General features: G+C 38.6%; 1 protein-coding gene across 3 annotated transcripts in view; it reads left to right on the forward strand.

Moving 5' to 3' along the window:
- amot (angiomotin) overlaps positions 1 to 16674 on the forward strand; it is a 59579-nt gene extending 42905 nt beyond the window's left edge. For all 3 annotated transcript variants that reach the window (XM_052022135.1, XM_052022136.1, XM_052022137.1), the window contains exons 6-12: positions 38 to 183; positions 3106 to 3255; positions 4350 to 4540; positions 5567 to 5689; positions 6236 to 6465; positions 6833 to 7045; positions 12600 to 16674. In XM_052022135.1, the coding sequence (XP_051878095.1) occupies positions 38 to 183; positions 3106 to 3255; positions 4350 to 4540; positions 5567 to 5689; positions 6236 to 6465; positions 6833 to 7045; positions 12600 to 12700 (1154 nt within the window). In that variant the 3' untranslated portion in view covers positions 12701 to 16674. The remainder of the gene's footprint in view (positions 1 to 37; positions 184 to 3105; positions 3256 to 4349; positions 4541 to 5566; positions 5690 to 6235; positions 6466 to 6832; positions 7046 to 12599) is intronic.
- The last annotated feature ends 307 nt before the right edge of the window (positions 16675 to 16981 follow it).

The following is a 16981-nucleotide window of genomic DNA, read 5'->3' on the forward strand; positions in this document are numbered from 1 at the left end:
CTGCTATGAATGATTTCTTTCCCTATCATCTTTTTAGATAAGGAAAATTTGAGAGAAAAGGAAAAGCTAGAAATGGAGCTGTCTGCCCTCCGGGCTACGAACGAGGATCAGAGACGGCACATTGAAATCCGTGATCAGGCTTTGAACAACACCCAAGGCAAAGTGGTCAAGTTGGAAGAGGAGGTAGGATGAGGGATTGGATGCTGTTGTTATCACTTCCACCCCAGTAGAATGTCATCACTTAAAAATGCCTATTGCAATTAATACTAAATAGACTATTTAAATATATTTTTGCTGATACATTTTGTTTTCATTTATAGAATTCAATTTGTGAGCCTTTCCCTATGCATTAATATGATGTCTGGTTTATCACTAAACTAGCAGACCAGGAAGATCCCAGATTTAATCTCTAATTTTAGTCGATCCTTGGGCTGAAGTGGAAGAATCAGTTGGTGTTTTTGCTCTAACAATACCAAGCCATCTCTACCAGAAATTGTGCAGATGGTGGCTGAGGACAATGTCTTGGCCTGACAGGCACACCAGAGTCACAAAGGCAGAATGGCCATTGGGCTGCTTGTTGTTAGCTTCTGGCTCCATGGAATTTCTTGCCCCATCTAAATCGATGCCTTATAGGTGAGCAAATCTGGAGAAGTGGATTGGACGAATGCCCTTTTGGGTATGGACTGGACAATCCAGTGAGGTGACTGACCACCTTTTTTTTTCAGAAATGAAAGTTGGACAATGCACATTAATTTTTAAGTGATTGTATAAAAAAAACCCTACAAGTGCATGCAAGTGTATCTGCTTCACAATCGTACATAAAGAACTGTTTGTGCTTCCAAAGTCAAATCACCTGGTGCAGAACAGCAGAGCTAGGAAGGCTGCTTCCTTGCAGCTCTGTGTTCAGTCCTGGCTTTGGGTGTTGCCTGCATGGAGTTTGCATTCTCCCTGTTTCCACGTGGGTTTCCTCTGGTTATTGTAGTCTCCTCCCACATCCAGAAAGGTATCTGGTTTGGTAGGTTAATTGGCTACTGCAAATTGTCCCCAGTGTGTAAGCAAGTAGTAGAATCTGGTGGAGTTGATAGGAATGTGGGGAGAATAAAATGAGGTTAGTGTAAATAAATGGGCACTTGATTGGTTGGCATGGAGTCCATGCTATATGTCTCTATGATCACCCATCCACTTAACTACAATCTTTTGTTTTGCATATAAAATGCCCTACTGCTACTGGTCACATAATCAAGCAGAGCTGGGGTCCAGAAGATAGGGTTCAGTAATTCCTGCTTTTTGGTGGTACAAGAAGATCCAGGACTTGCTGATGAGAGAGAGAACTGGCATGTTAGCCAACATGTATCACTCAATAGCCACATTAATGTGCCTTTTCTCAGTATTTGCCTTTTTTTATTAGTTCATTCCTCTTTTTTGCTATTTAACTGTTGACATTATCATCCCATGTATTTAGAGAAAGTGACTCATTTGTGAATCTTTCATGACATTCTGTGTCCCCATTGCTAAATAGTTTATGGTCGTTTTTGCTGCTATCGTCTCTCAGTTCCCCAAGCTTCAAGGAAGTATCGCCCTTCCTGACTGTAATTTAATACATTTTGATTTGGTTCTCACTGCAGATATGGAGTTATTGTCTTGTTTGCATCTCTTAACCATAAACTGACTACCAGGTCGAGAAAGTTAGCTCTGGTTAAAATGGAAACAAAATAACATGTAGAATTGTGACCGTAGTAACTGATGATGAAATCCAGTGACTAATATAACAGTAAAATATTCAGTACATCAGGAATGCATTTACAGTGGATAATAGTGCATCCTCTGTATGTTCCCAGAATGTCATGAAATTTAAGCACTGGAAATTTTGTGATTAAAATGTGTAATGAAAAGTCTGTTCTATTTCCCTTTTTGTCAGCAAGATATTTGCTGAATATTTTTGTCCCCCCCACTTTAATTCCAGTCATACACACTACTGGTAATAATAGAAGACATGCATTCATGATGCGTCTGGCATTGCTGGAACTACTGTTAAGTTGCTGTCAAACTGGTAAATGTGGCAGTCATTCTATACATGGTAATGTCTAATAATTTGCTGGTTAATCTGATGGTGATGGTATTCCTTGACAATAGTTACTGCTCAGAACATTGAAAGTTCCTGCTGATCAAGTAGTTTTCATGGAACTTTTTCTTAATGGCTGTCCGAAACTCATGCCCCAACATTTATGGGAAGAAACTCCAAGTTCATGGATACTGAGGTCCCTTTGAATTTAGTGTGGAGGTGCTTTTAGGTGGGGAGCTTCATTTGCAGGAGGCTAGAAGCCTTGATGTTTGGGGACAGTCCCTTCTATCATATTTCAGGGTGTAGTGGAGAACTTCACATATCAGGACAGGAGTTGGAGGAGAGAGAAAGAGGCTGTGATTAGAAGACATTAGACTGAAGGTTTGCTACAGGAGCCGGGGTCACCCTTGTTCTTCTTTGCCCACAAGGCTATCTATGCAGCTCTTAACATCTTGAATCCTGCCATACTTTTTTGATTCTACTGGCAGCTGTTAAATATAAATCTGGCTCCAAATTGTGCTGTGAAAAGTTATTTAAATGTGATAATGATGTCTCTTCAAAGCGGAATACATTCCTGCTTTGTAACTCACCACTGGGGAAAATGCATTTCCCTATTTTTAAGGTTCATCCTTTCCTGCTTGGACAGGCAGATGAGGGAGGCAATGGGACTGAGGGCATTGGATTGAGGAGAAAATGCCAGGTTGAACTTCTTAGAAAGAAGCATATAGGAGAAAATTTAGAACTTCACAAAACACATGTCCTTTACATTTGTGTGTCAGGCCACAGAGCAATGATGAGTGCAGATTTAATTCTATTGTAAGTTCTGTTGTAAGTTATACCAAATAGAAATTAAATCTAGCTTTATGGAACGAGTGCTGTAGATAATCATAGAGCCTAGGCAACATCTGTTGGTTCCAAATGCATGGTTAAGGAGAACATATGCAGTCACAGGGTAAGTGACTAATTGTGCAGGAAACTTAACTCTTTGTGATTGACAATGTCTTGTGATTCTCACTAACACTTCTCTCCTTTTCTGGTTATAGCTAAAGCGGAAGCAGGTGTATGTTGACAAAGTAGAAAGAATGCAGCAGGCTTTGATCCAACTTCAGGCAGCCTGTGAGAAACGGGAACAGCTTGAACACAGACTACGAACCAGGCTTGAAAGGGAACTGGAATCCCTTCGAATGCAGCAGGTACACTGCAACTTCCTACCAGCTCTGTATGTCAGTGCCATTTAAATTCACTGTTTTATGGAATTGCTGTTGAAGTATCAGTGAGGTTTAGATTAACTTTTTTTTCTTCAGTATGTTTGGTATTTGGGGTCCAATCTCTGGTTATTATGCAGCCCATGAAATAACTAGGCTTGAACTAATTGATCAAATGGCCTTTTGTTGTTCCATCTTTTAAACCTTGCGCAATCTGCAGCTACACTTACCCTTTCTGTCATTGCTCAGAGAGAGGAAATGTCATTTAAGTTTCTGCTTGTTGATCACTAGAATCAGTATTATGGAATGTGTTGGTAAAAATACAAAATTCTTTACTTGCCTACCTGACTTTCCTTTCAAATGTATCTCTATCACTTCCTGTGATAACATTCCATATTGTCACTGTTCTGAGTAAAGAATATTCTCCTTTACAGGATTTATTAGTGATTATTTTCTCTCAGGATTATGGAAACACAATAGTTGGAAACCAGATCAGTGGGAGTGCAGAGGTTTTGATTCAACATTTCAGAGATATGAGAGTTCAAGTTCCATTGTGGCAACTGAGGAATTTAAATTTTAATTAAATATCTAGAATTTTTATTTTAAACACTAGAAGCAGCGAAAGTGATTCAGAAAACAAAGCCCATCTAGTTCATTAATGTCCTTTAAAAGAATTCCACAAATATGCCCTGACCAGTATGTGCCTCTGGATCTGGGTGAGGTCAGACCCAGCTAATATCTATACTAATAGTTATTCATTGCACTTCCCTTCCTGACTCAATTGTGAATTATGACTACTTGGAGATATTGCAGAATGGCCTTTAATTCTTTGAGCTGCATTATGGTGTTGGCCATAATTTGTGAGAGGAAGGGAGAAAATTGGAAGAAGCAAAGTAACCCTCAAAATGAAGGGCATTTTAGATCCTGCCATTATAGTGAACTGAAGTACTAATTCTAATCAGCATGGACTATTACTCTTGATCTTGCTCCTGGAAAAGTCTAATGCTAGCGATTAGAACTATTGATGGGAAATGTAATTGTGAGATGTCATTTGATCTTCTTTTCCTCTTGGTCTTGCCTAGCGCCAGGGTACCACCCAGACAGCCAGCACGCCTGAGTATAATGCAACAGCTTTAATGGAGCTGCTACGTGAAAAAGAGGAGAGAATCCTGGCCTTGGAAGCTGACATGACCAAGTGGGAACAGAAGTACCTCGAAGAAAGTGTGATGCGCCAGTTTGCATTAGATGCAGCCGCAACGGTAGCTGCTCAAAGGTACAGATTTTGTTGGAATGGCCTCAAAATCCCTCTTTGGCTCTGAGCTGCACTAGCACTACCACATCCGGTGTGCTCTGAATATCGGGATCCATGTATATGATTATAATTTCATTTCCTTTTTCAAGAATAATTTAAATGCATTAAGACAATGAAGCAGGATCAATTCCACCCCTTCCCTCCTCCACCAGCCCACGCCCCTCCAATTTACTTTGTGACTGCCACATACTGAAAGGAAGAAGAGAGATCCTGGAACAGAAAACAAGTTTGATGCTTAATGACTCAGAGCTGGGGAAGAGAAATCCTGATGGTCTGAGGGCAGATTATTCTTTTCTAATTCCCTAGAAACTGCTGCTGAAATGTCTGGACTTCAGTATAGTTGGTGCAATATGCATTGGTAGGTGATGGGTGGGGTGAAAGAGGAAGGGCAGATAGAGCCAGGTGGGGGAGGGCTGGAGTTTGCAGACGTAGGCAGGTGGTTCATAGCTGAAAGCAGACCTTTTTAAAAAGAAAAGGCAGGTGGAGCCTGGTGTGGGGACGGGAGGGGGAAGACACAGGCTTGAAGGGTGGTAAGCGGGAATGTCAAGGCTACCAGTGGAATCTGATAAGTAAGAAGGGTGATGATTTGAACTATTAGTGGAGAGGTGAAGGGTAGGTAGAACCAGATGGAGGAGGGGAGGACAAAAATGGGTGAAGGGTGGACTCTGGGGGGTGGCGGGGGGGGGGGGGGGTGGTTGGTGCGGGGATGGTTGGTGTTGGTGTAGGGATTCCAGCATCTGCAGTCTCTTGTGTCTCCAGTACTGAACAACAGTTGGGACAAAGAATCTAGGCTGGCAAGATTAAACTATTTGTTACACCTATTATCAGTTAATCTAAAATCCATTTAATGCAGTAGAGGCTTAAAATCAAACTCAATTCAGTAACACAGCAGCTAGTGAATTTGATTGTTTAATCAAATATGAATCTAAATTATATGAATTTAGGAAGAATCAGTTGGGATAATGTTGCTTGTTCTTTTATTGTTAGGGATACTACAGTCCTGGGCCATTCACCAAATGGTAGCTATGAAACATCCTTGGAAGCCCGGATTCAGAAGGAAGAGGAAGAAATCCTAATGGCTAATCGGAGGTGTCTTGACATGGAAAGCAGGTGGGGCAAAATGCAATGGTACCATCATATTAGAATGTGTGACTGTGTTTTGACTTAAAATAAGTATACATACACATATGTTGTGCATATGTTCCTGTATCCTCTCTTCAGATGTTACGTGTCACAAATCACATTGTATGCAATACTGATTAGATTACAACTTTTTACTTGGAAAAGATTTACAAAATTAGAAAGCCTGTGACTTCTCTTTCATTTGTCTCTATGTGACTCTGTCCCAAGAAGAGAATCTTTGTTACTGTTGATGCAGGGAAAGATCCACCATCCACTAGCCTTCCAGTGATCTCCCCGATGTCCCTATCTCCTGTGACGCATCTGGCCCCTGCCAGATGTTGATACTGTAACTTGAAATGTATTTCACCACCCTATTGTCAACTTCCATCCTGCGTACTCAACAAGAAGTTTGCGATTTTTTTAAAACTAAACATCCCAAGTTTTGAGATATTTTAAAGGAGCTTTGCTATGAATTGCTGAATGGACTTTGATGTCTTTTTTTTCTTCTGTGTGTGTGTGTGTATATACTATTAGGATTAAGACCCTTCATGCTCAAATTATTGAGAAGGATGCTATGATCAAAGTCCTCCAACAGAGATCAAGGAGAGAGCAAGTTAAAACGGAACAACCAACTGCATTAAGACCTTCAAAGTCCCTAGTTTCAATTTCCAATGCAACGTCTGGGCCTTCATACCCTACACTGTTGTCCAGTAATCCAATAGTTGAAGAGAAGAAAGAAGACAAGAGCTGGAAGGGCAGTTTAGGTAAACTTGTTTGTTTTAAAAAAAAAATTCCAAAATCTATAATGAACTTCATAATGGTTCAATGTGGGAAAAATGATTCAATGCCACTAATATTTAGCCAAAGGAATAAAGACAGTAATGAGGGATTTATTGGCTGTACAGAATTAATTAAATGTCTGCCAAATAAGTATGTTTCTAAAAGTATTGAATCTTTAACTGAAAGAGAATTGACCAAAAACCGATTTACTTGTTGGTTGTTTATTCTGCATGTGTACCACTGGCAGTGAGTGATAGGACATTAGTTGCTCATGTTTTGTAGGAACTATCAGTCTCGTAGATAACAAGAAAGTTGCACTTTAATTTTGTTTCTTCCCTCTCATTCTTTCAGGTTTTCTGCTAAGCCCAGATAGAAACGAATCGCAGTCCTCCTCCTCTTCCCCTATACTACCATCCACACCAGTTCTGTCAGCACATTCTAAGACAGGAAGCCGGGATAGCAGCACCCAAACAGAAAGGGGTCCTGAGCACAACAAATTGGGCAGTGTATCACCAACACAAGGAAAGCTAGGCAGTAGCAGCCCTGCACAAATGGAAACATCAGGTATTGTGTTTCACGATATATACTGTACCCTAAGTTAGATAAAAATTAATATATGATTAATAAATGTGCTACAACTTGATAATATGAGACAAGCTGAGCTTGCGTAAACCTCTAAAGATTGAACATTTGTTTGTTAACCTTGAGATTTATTCTTATCATGGAGCATAGTTTGGGGGAAAAACCTTGACCTAGATATGAATATGGGTATAAAATATCATATGCCGCCTTTAAAAAATGTATATTTTCTACCCTTGTCGAGAAGGCAATGACTATTCTTCCGATATAGACACAAACAATGATTGTTGATAAACTGTGAATTTGGGAGTGGAGTACTATGGAGACACCTAATAGTACATGCATGGGTTTAGATTCTACAGGGACCAATGAATTGTGATCAGGAGTGAAACTCCTAGTGGGGATCACCAATGAGGTGAAAATCTTTCCAGCCTGCTGGCCGTGAGACTATTTGATGTGATACCTCACCTGCAGATATTTGATGCAGCTCACCAGTAACATAAACAAGCTGGCCATAAAATATTTCATCGAAATGAGCAGAAATTCACTGAAACAACAAAATTACGTAGTGATCAAGAAAAGGCAGTCTGTCTCTCAACTTATTGTTAACTGCAATCAATAAGATAATGAGTAATCACATTAAAACATAACTTTCGCTGTGAAGGTGAAATGGAATCTTGTGTGAAATTTTCGGGTTACTTGTTCACACCAAAGGCAAACAACAAATCTCCAGGATGTCTGTCAAGGACTGCTTTATATACTACTTAAACCTGACTGGTTGCATTCCACAGATGTCATTCTCATTGCTCCAAATAGACTGGAAGCATTATGTTCTCTCGAGTACTTAATTATCTGTGACTCTGCCTTTTAACCTTTTTCATAATAAAGTTGTTTTAGTGAATTTACACTTGACAGAAAACTATTAGGAAGATCAATTCTAAAATCACCAGACCATAAGAGGCCACAAAGTCCATTATAACCTGCGTCAGGCTTTGTGAAAACAATTGGATACCATTTTCTGTTTCTTACCTGTAGCTCTGCAGTATTTATCCCTTGAAGTAATTAGTCAAATCCTTCTTTTGAAAGCCATGTAAGAACCCCCTTCCACCACTCTTTCAAATTGCACGTTTCAGATCAGAACTGCAAAAAGATGCTGTGCCTCCAAGTTGCCTTTGGTGGTTGGTGCTGTTTTTCCTGACAGCCACCTCAAATCTCATCTCTGGTTCTCAACCCTTTTGAAGATTGGCACAATCCCTATTTGATCTGGACCCTTCTGACTTTTGAACACTTCCAGCAAATTTCTACATCCTTTTCTGCCTTAAGGAGAACACTTGCAACTCCTGTCTGTTCATATAACTGAAATCTCCTGTCCCACAAAACATTTAAGGTAATATTTTTCTGAATATTGTGTTCAGGTTCTGGTCACCTCACTATAGGAAGGATGTGGAAGCTTTGGAAAGGGTGCAGTGGAGATTTACCAGGATGCTGCCTGGATTGGAGAGCATGTCTTATGAGGATAGGTTGAGTGACCTAAGGCTTTTCTCCTTGGAGCGAAGAAGGATGAGAGGTGACCTGATAGAGGTGTACAAGATGATAAGAGGCAGAGATTGAGTGAACAGCCAGAGATTTTTTTCCCAGGGTGGAAATGGCTAACATGAGGGGGCATAATTTTAGGGTGCTTAGAGGAAAGTACGGGGGGGGGGGGGATATCAGAGGTAAGTTATTTTTTAAACACAGTGATGGGTGCGTGGAATGCACTGCCAGGGGTACTGGTAGAAACATTTAAGAGACTCTTAGTCACATGGATGATTAGAAAAATGGAGGGGTATGTGGGAGGGGAATGTTTAGATTGGTCTTAGAGCAGGTTCAAAGATTGGCACAACATCATGGGCCGTAAGGCCTGTACTGTGCTGTAATGTTCTAGAAGCGGAATCCAGTTTATTATCACTGACGTATGTTGTGAAATTTGTTGCTTTGCGGCAGCAGTGCAAGACATAAAATTCACCATAAGTCACATAAATAAATATTCCTTTGATTCTTTTATGGCATCCCTTCTGAGGTGCGGTACCCAGAATTGGACAGTTCATTCCAATTATGTTCAAACTTGTATAAAAATTACTTTCTGAAAGTTCAACATGCATCCTTAGCTTTTAGACCTGTATCCCTTTACCTATAAAGTCAGTGATTAGTTTTCCTTTTTAATTGCAGTGATCTCAGTGTGGACTGATGGGGAATGCTACTTTATACTTTCCTCCAGTTCAAAATAAACATTCCCTGCGATTCTTTGCTTTCAGTCTGCATTTCAATTTTGCATCCATTTTTAATCAATGGGCTTTATTTTTCCTGACAGGCCTATTATCTGGTAATTTATCAGATGCCTTTTGCAAGTCCCCATAAACAGCTGACTGCATCACATTCATTTAACCCTCACTGTTGCTTCATTCCAAACCTTGGTCAAATTTGTTCAATTCTGTGCTAGCTTTCATCTACTTATCCATACTTGTCCAGGCGACCATTAATTTTCTTCAGATTAGTGATTCTAACAGTTTCCTCACCAGCAAGGTAAGATTGCTGGGATTATTCTTGCACTCTCTTATTGAGTTTCCACAACTCTCTAGTTTACTGGCAACAGGTCGAGGTAAATAGGAGTTCAAATCTAGTAATTTGTTTATTATTTTTAGTACTCCACTTCATTAAAAACTTATTTAGCATCTCAACTATCTTTTGTACTACAACTTTGGCAGCATTTCCTCCAAAGTGAAGTATGATGCAAAGTATACATTTAGTACCTCCTGTCATGCTCTGCCTCTGTGTAGGTCTCCATTTTGGTCCCTAATTGTCCCAACCTCTTTCCTTGCAGAATCAGATTTATTGTTACCTGACATATGATGTGAAATTTGTTGTTTTACAGATTACTGTGGACATGCCTATTAAAGGTTCTCTCTTGTATTACTTACTATACTTTTCTAGTACATCTTTTGCCCCTTTTTTATTTCCTTTCTCACTTTCCTCTGAACTTTGTTTTCAGCCTGGTTCTCACTCGTATTATCAGCCTGAAATCTGCCATGCTATTTTCTGCTTTTTTTTGTTTTCCAGGGAACTCTAACCTTGGCTGTTCTACCATTCCCCTTCAGGAGAACATATTTTGATTTGTGTCCATATCACTTCCTCATACTAATGTTGCTAAACCAAATTCTAGTAATGAATCTGCAGTGTTTATGTTGTGCTCTTACAGAGTGCTCTAATCCTAAACAGTACATTTGAGAGGAGAGTGCCCTCTTTACCATGTAGACAGGATCATGCTAATACTTGTTCCACCTACCTCATTCCCCAGAACAAAAGCCAGAAAAGGCTTTTTCCTCACTGGTGCAAAACCATACTGATCAAAATTCTCTTAGATACATTTCAGAAACTCATCCCCAAATCCCTAATAATCCCTTATTCCAGATTTATCTCTACAGTGGCATGCAAAAGTTTGGGCACCCCTGGTCAAAATTTCTGTTACTGTGAATAGCTAGGTGAGTTAAAGATGACACATATATTTTAAGCAAGATTACTTTATTTGTTTCATTTACAGTTTCAAAATAACAAAAAAGAAAAAGGGCCCAAAGCAAAAGTTTGGGCACCCTGCATGGTCAGTACTTAGTAACACCCCCTTTGGCAAGTATCACAGCTTGTAAATGCTTTCTGTAGCCAACTAAGAGTCATTCATTTCTTGTTTGGGGGATTTTCACCCATTCTTCCTTGCAAAAGGCTTCTAGTTCTGAGAGATTCTTGGGTCGTCTTGCATGCACTGCTCTTTTGAGGTCTATCCACAGGTTTTCTATGATGTTTAGGTTGGGGGACTGTGAGGGCCAGGGCAAAACCTTCAGCTTGTGCCTCTTGAGATAGTCCATTGTGGATTTTGAGGTGTGTTTAGGATCGTTATCCTGTTGTAGAAGCCATCCTCTTCATCTTCAGCTTTTTTTTTTACAGACTGTGTGATGTTTGCTTCCAGAATTTGCTGGTATTTAATTGTATTCATTCTTCCCTCTACCAGTGAAATGTTCCCCCTGCCACTGGCTGCAACACAAGCCCAAAGCATGATCGATCCACCCCTGTGCTTAACAGTTGGAGAGGTGTTCTTTTCATGAAATTCTGCACCCTTTTTTCTCCAAACATACCTTTGCTCATTGCGGCCAAAAAGTTCTATTTTAACTTCATCAGTCCACAGGACTTGTTTCCAAAATGCATCAGGCTTGTTTAGATATTCCTTTGCAAACTTCTGATGCTGAATTTTGTGATGAGGATGCGGGAAAGGTTTTCTTCTGATGACTCTTCCATGAAGGTCATATTTGTGCAGATGTCGCTGCACAGTAGAACAGTGCACCACCACTCCAGACTCTGCTAAATCTTCCTGAAGGTCTTTTGCAGTCAAATGGGGGTTTTGATTTGCCTTTCTAGCAATCCTACGAGCAGTTGTCTCAAAGTTTTCTTGGTTTTCCAGACCTCAAGTTGACCTCCACAGTTCCTGTTAACTGCCATTTCTTAAGTACGTTTATGAACTGATGAAACAGCTACCTGAAAATGCATCTTCTTATAACCTTCTCTTGCTTCGTGGGCATCATTTATTTTAATTTTCAGAGTGCTAGGCAGCTGCTTAGAGGAGCCCATGGCTGCTGATTGTTGGGACAAGGTTTGAGGAGTCAGGGTATTTATAAAACTTTGAAATTTGCATCACCTGGCCTTTCCTAATGATGACTGTGAACAAGCCATAGCCCTAACAAGCTAATGAAGGTCTGAGACCTCGGTAAAAGTTATCTGAGAGCTCAAATCTCTTGGGGTGCCCAAACTTTTGCATGGTGCTCCTTTCCTTTTTTTCACTCTAAAATTGTACAAAACAAAAATAATACACCAATCTTGCTTAAAACGTTGGAAAGAATGTTTCGTCTTTAACTTTGACTTTTGGAGATCAGTTCATTTTCTACTCGCTTAACTATTCACAGTAACAGAAATTTTGACCAGGGGTGCCCAAACTTTTGCATGCCACAGTATCTCCCAATCCTCTGTCCACTTTGTTTCCCTCTGCCAAATCCTTTTAATCCCTCTTTCCTCCACCTTCCTGAGAACATCGGCCCTGGCTCTATTCAAGTGCAACCCACAAGTTACTCCGTATCTAGTTTCATTTGAACTAGCCCAGTATTGCACAACTATGCTGCGGTTTCGCAGTCAGTCTGTCGTGACACATTTAGTTATATGATTAGTTATTAGAATAATAAAAATTTAATGTGTAGTTCTTAGATAATCACTTAATAATTTTGAATTATTTTTGATCACCTTTAAACTAATATTACTCATCTTCTAATACTAAAACAAAAGTTGTACTGCAATATGACCATAATAATTTGTTGCAAATGGTCCTAAATCTGTGTTCTGAAGTAACTATCAGAGTATTGTATTCATTTAATTTAGAGACGTATTCAAATGTATCCCTTGCTGATCTAATACTAAAGTTGCTAAACCAAAATCTAATAATGAATGTTCTTGTTCCTTTATACAGATAGTGCTCCATTCCTAAGCAGTACAATTGAGAGGAGAGTGCCACCTTCGCCATGTGGACAGGATCTTGCTGATAATGAGATGGTGGAAATCCTGATTTGAAATCCTTCTCATCTAGGATTGAGCAAGGAAACGCTCAGGAGAATCAGAATTGCATGTCTGATCTCTTGGATCATTTAAGGCCAGGGATATGGAGAGAGTATAAAGTGGATCCTGATCCAAACCAGAGGTGCTTTTAAAGTAAAAGCACAGCAGGAAGAAACAAAAAATGGATAAAAGGATGTATATGCTTTATATTCATTTTTTTTAAAGAGTATACAAAACGAGTGAAACTATCCACCTGGCTCTTCAGTATAAACTGTTTCAACAAGTACCAGCACTGCCTCATACATAACATTCCAACTTGAGCGAATGCATTTAAATGGAAGTATTATGTACACAGAGAAATAGAATGGTATTTGATAAGACCTTGGGCAACTATGTATCCAAAAGCCACTCTTTGACCATTGGAGTTCTTATCAAAGAAGAAAAAAACTTTTGAGGAGAAGAAATGGCCACAGCCAAACTTTCAGTCCATTCAAAGCCAGAGAGAATAACCAGTTTCCTTCTGTTTGTATTTGGAAATACTTCTTTCTTAAAAAAAAGTTTAAAGGGAGATATTTTAAACACCCTGGGTTGTGTGTAAAGGCATATGATATTCTTTATTAACAAAGTTAAACCTGTGTTTAGATCTCCTAGTGTGATTTTTTTTTTCATTCACTAAAAATCTATCCTAGTACTAAATTTAAATGGTTCCTGAGTTTCCCTTTAATTTTTTTTGTGTGACTGAAGCCACTGTCTGCCATCAACATGTGGTTCTGTGGCACCTACTTTCTTCCAATATCTCATCAAAATTAATATTCCTGACATATGCACCAAAACATTGATAGAAGGGCTATTGAATTATGAAAGTCCAGCAATTGAATACAGTTAGGTTTGCATTTGGCATCCTTGCATGGACACTTTCTAACAGTGTCATTGATTAACATGCAAGAGCATGAATTGGAGGCTGATTTTGTTTTTCTGCCATAACAGGTGAACACTCTAATTGGGAAAACTCAAAATTTCCTGCCATGCTTCCATAAGATTAGCCAGCTCACTGTAAACAGCTACTTCAGGTTTCAACCAACTTTGAAAGGTCACCTGAACTATGTTACATTCTGGGATACAGTAAACCGATTTAACAATTTAAATAAATGATGGGTCTGAAACAGACTTCCTCATAACACTACAATACTCCTCTCATTCCCCCACACCCTAGATAAAGATGTTCAATGAGAACGTCATTCTGCTTTTTCATTTGCTTTTTAACTAGTATAGGATAGGAATGTGTAAGTAACATTACAACCCTATATTTTTGTATCTAGACAAATGAGGTTCAGAGTTGTATCTCCTGTGCATTATTTACAGGATAACTGTTTTGTAATATCATCCTAGGATTCTGCCAATATTGTCCCATCTTAACACACCTTATAGCTGAGGCAGATTTGTATTCATTACCTATTTCAGGCTGATGGTTAAAGTAGGATTCTAAAATGAATCAGACTTTTTTAACTTGCACGTAAATCATGTAGTGTTCACATTAGTCTACCTGAATCGCAAATTTGGAACTTTGACAGAAAACTATTTATCTTCTGTTCTGTAAAATTGGATCAGAAGAAATGTTATGCACTTAATCCATGTGTATATGAGCATTTTATTATTTCCTTGATATTATAATTGCTCAAAGTTTAAGGGAAAGAACAGTCTATTGAGCTTGATTTTACCAGTACACTACAGGAAAATAATTAAACTTGGGTCAGCTGTTGCTATTGCTCCTATTGTAAATACCAATAATGATAGACCTGTATACATAGTAATAAATTTGGTTTTACAAGCTCAATATTCTGGAAGGGTTAAAACAGTAATTAAACAACTAGATATTTGATCATAAAGAGAAACCTTCATAGCTCCACAAATGAGCTTCATTTAAAATTTTGAGATGGTGCAGATCTTTCCTTAATTTACTGTCTCTTTCCTGTTCAGTTTGTTCACTGCTAAGCTCCCAGTCAGTGACATTTGCAGGCTAGGAGAAAAAATAAGTGATCAATGCTCTGTCCTTTTAATCCTGCTCCTAGGTTTGCTTGGTTGTCTGCCTGAGCAAAAGTGTGGCCCATTTGTCCATTTAGCACCATTTCTGTTGGAATAACTGTATTCACAGGAGGGTGAATTTGCATTCTTCTTATTTAAACTGAATTAGTTCTTAGTTTTCCCAGTTTTCTCATTTGAATTCAACATTTTTGAAAATATTTGACCCACAATCATTATGTACAAAAATATGTATAAAGAATGTAGATCTATCTAATTTTTGCTACCATGGTGACTTAATAACTTTTTAGTACACAAGTCAATTTTTGGTTGCATAGTAATGAAATGAGGCTATATAACAGTTATAGCCCTTAAATGCAGTAGCCCCACAATGATGTATGAGCCCCCTTAAAAGGCCAAAGAATCTGAGGAGGGGGTTACAAAACAGCAATATCTGAGTCCTGGTTCAATGCTGAGCATTAAATCCAGGCAATGCTAAGGAGATTGCAATACAAATCCCTCATGCGGTGCACACTCTAGTATGTAAATGGTATATTTGTCTTACCCACTTTTTTACTTACTGATTTTTAAGTTGATGTAATTTGCTGCACTGATTAGCCTAGTGAGGTGGTGATGTTTGGTATAAAAGTAGTGCCCTCTTATCAGAACCCATTGAAAGAAAATAATTATGGTGGATTATGATGAGCTCCACCATAAATTTAATCATAAATTCAAAACGTTCCATACAATAATGTATAGTTTTTTAAAAACGTAGCATTCTAAACTGATAAATCTCAAATTAAGTGGGATGCTCAGTCTAGAAACTAGTGACCAATGTCAGAAATTAATGGATAAATGGGAGTTGATTAGACCTGAAAAATGTTACCCAGCTAATGTTCTGAAATAATAATCAATGCATCCACATGTTTGAGGCACTAAACCATTTCAATGGGGCAAAGGTATATTATGTACATATATTTAAATGGCTTTGGCTCTAAAGCCCATAACATTGCACTGTACTGGACATCAATATATAGTAATTTCTTCCTCAGATTTGTGAATAATCTAATTCCAAAATATCAAGTCATGGCAGTATATAGCATTTGAAAGGCTGTTTTTCTTATATATACATTTCAAAATTTGCCCCTCTAAGTTGGGGAGGGAGTGGGGGAGTGCGGGGCAGTGCAGGCACAGACATTTTAAAACTAGGAACTGGTAATGATGTCTATCTTCAAGGTTTTGATATGCAAGCATTTGAATATTTGCATTGTGCACTTAACAATTAGGAAATAAGTGGTGCCTTTTTAATTTTTTTTACTCTGTTGTACATAGTCAAAACTATTGTTAGACTTTTAAAGCTGGCTTTTTGCTCTTAAGTTAAAACCAACTATTTTGTACTTTCTTGGTTATTTGTTTATTGTATATTTAATAGAAATGTTTTCTAAATTGTAATCAAATCAGCTGTGTTGTCTTTCTTGCTAATTGTATTTTGGCATAATGCTACCCACATAAACAGCAAAAATCAAAAATGTCAAAACAAAGTAATTTTCCTCATTGTAGGAGTAAAATGGAAAAGGGACTGAATGGCAAACATGTAGTTAAAATCCACTCATTACCACATCCTGTGATGTCTACATGCTTTAATAACTAAGGCATAGATGCAGTACCACAATTGTGCCAGTGTTGTTCAGATGGTTCATGGGCAGCCATGAGGATGCAGACCCCTTGGAAAGATTAAAGCACAGTATATTTGATAAACTGATTCAATTGCTGAACAATGAGTGTGTACACCAATGATCAAATAATTCTCTCATCTTACTAGAAAGAAACATAAGATTGGGTGCCAATTCTCAAGTACCCACTTCTCGCCACCACCCAAGGTGAATTTCGAACCCTTTAATGAATGTAAAGTTTGTTTCAGTAACTATGTTAGTAAATATTCATCAGTCTATTGCTTAAAATGGAAAAAGTACTGCTTTTTAGCTATTCCACCTCAGAAGTGTGTGTTTTAAATGATAAAGGACTTTTCCCAAATCTTGAAATCCTTGGGTGGTCTTTGGCAATGTAAGAAGCACTTTGGATTTCATTGCTTCAGTGATCCAGGGTGCCAAGACAGCTGTGATCAAAACACCAGGCAATGAACCAGCAATTGGGGTCCAACAATCTGAAGGTTTTAGATTGACAGCAGATATGTGATAATCAAGATTCCATGTGCTCTCTGATTTATTATATTCCATAAAGTGTGTTTTTAATCAGAATTGATGATTCAAATTGACA

The sequence above is a fragment of the Pristis pectinata genome, chromosome 8 (assembly GCF_009764475.1).
Source record: "Pristis pectinata isolate sPriPec2 chromosome 8, sPriPec2.1.pri, whole genome shotgun sequence".
In the NCBI taxonomy this organism is placed as follows: domain Eukaryota; kingdom Metazoa; phylum Chordata; class Chondrichthyes; order Rhinopristiformes; family Pristidae; genus Pristis; species Pristis pectinata.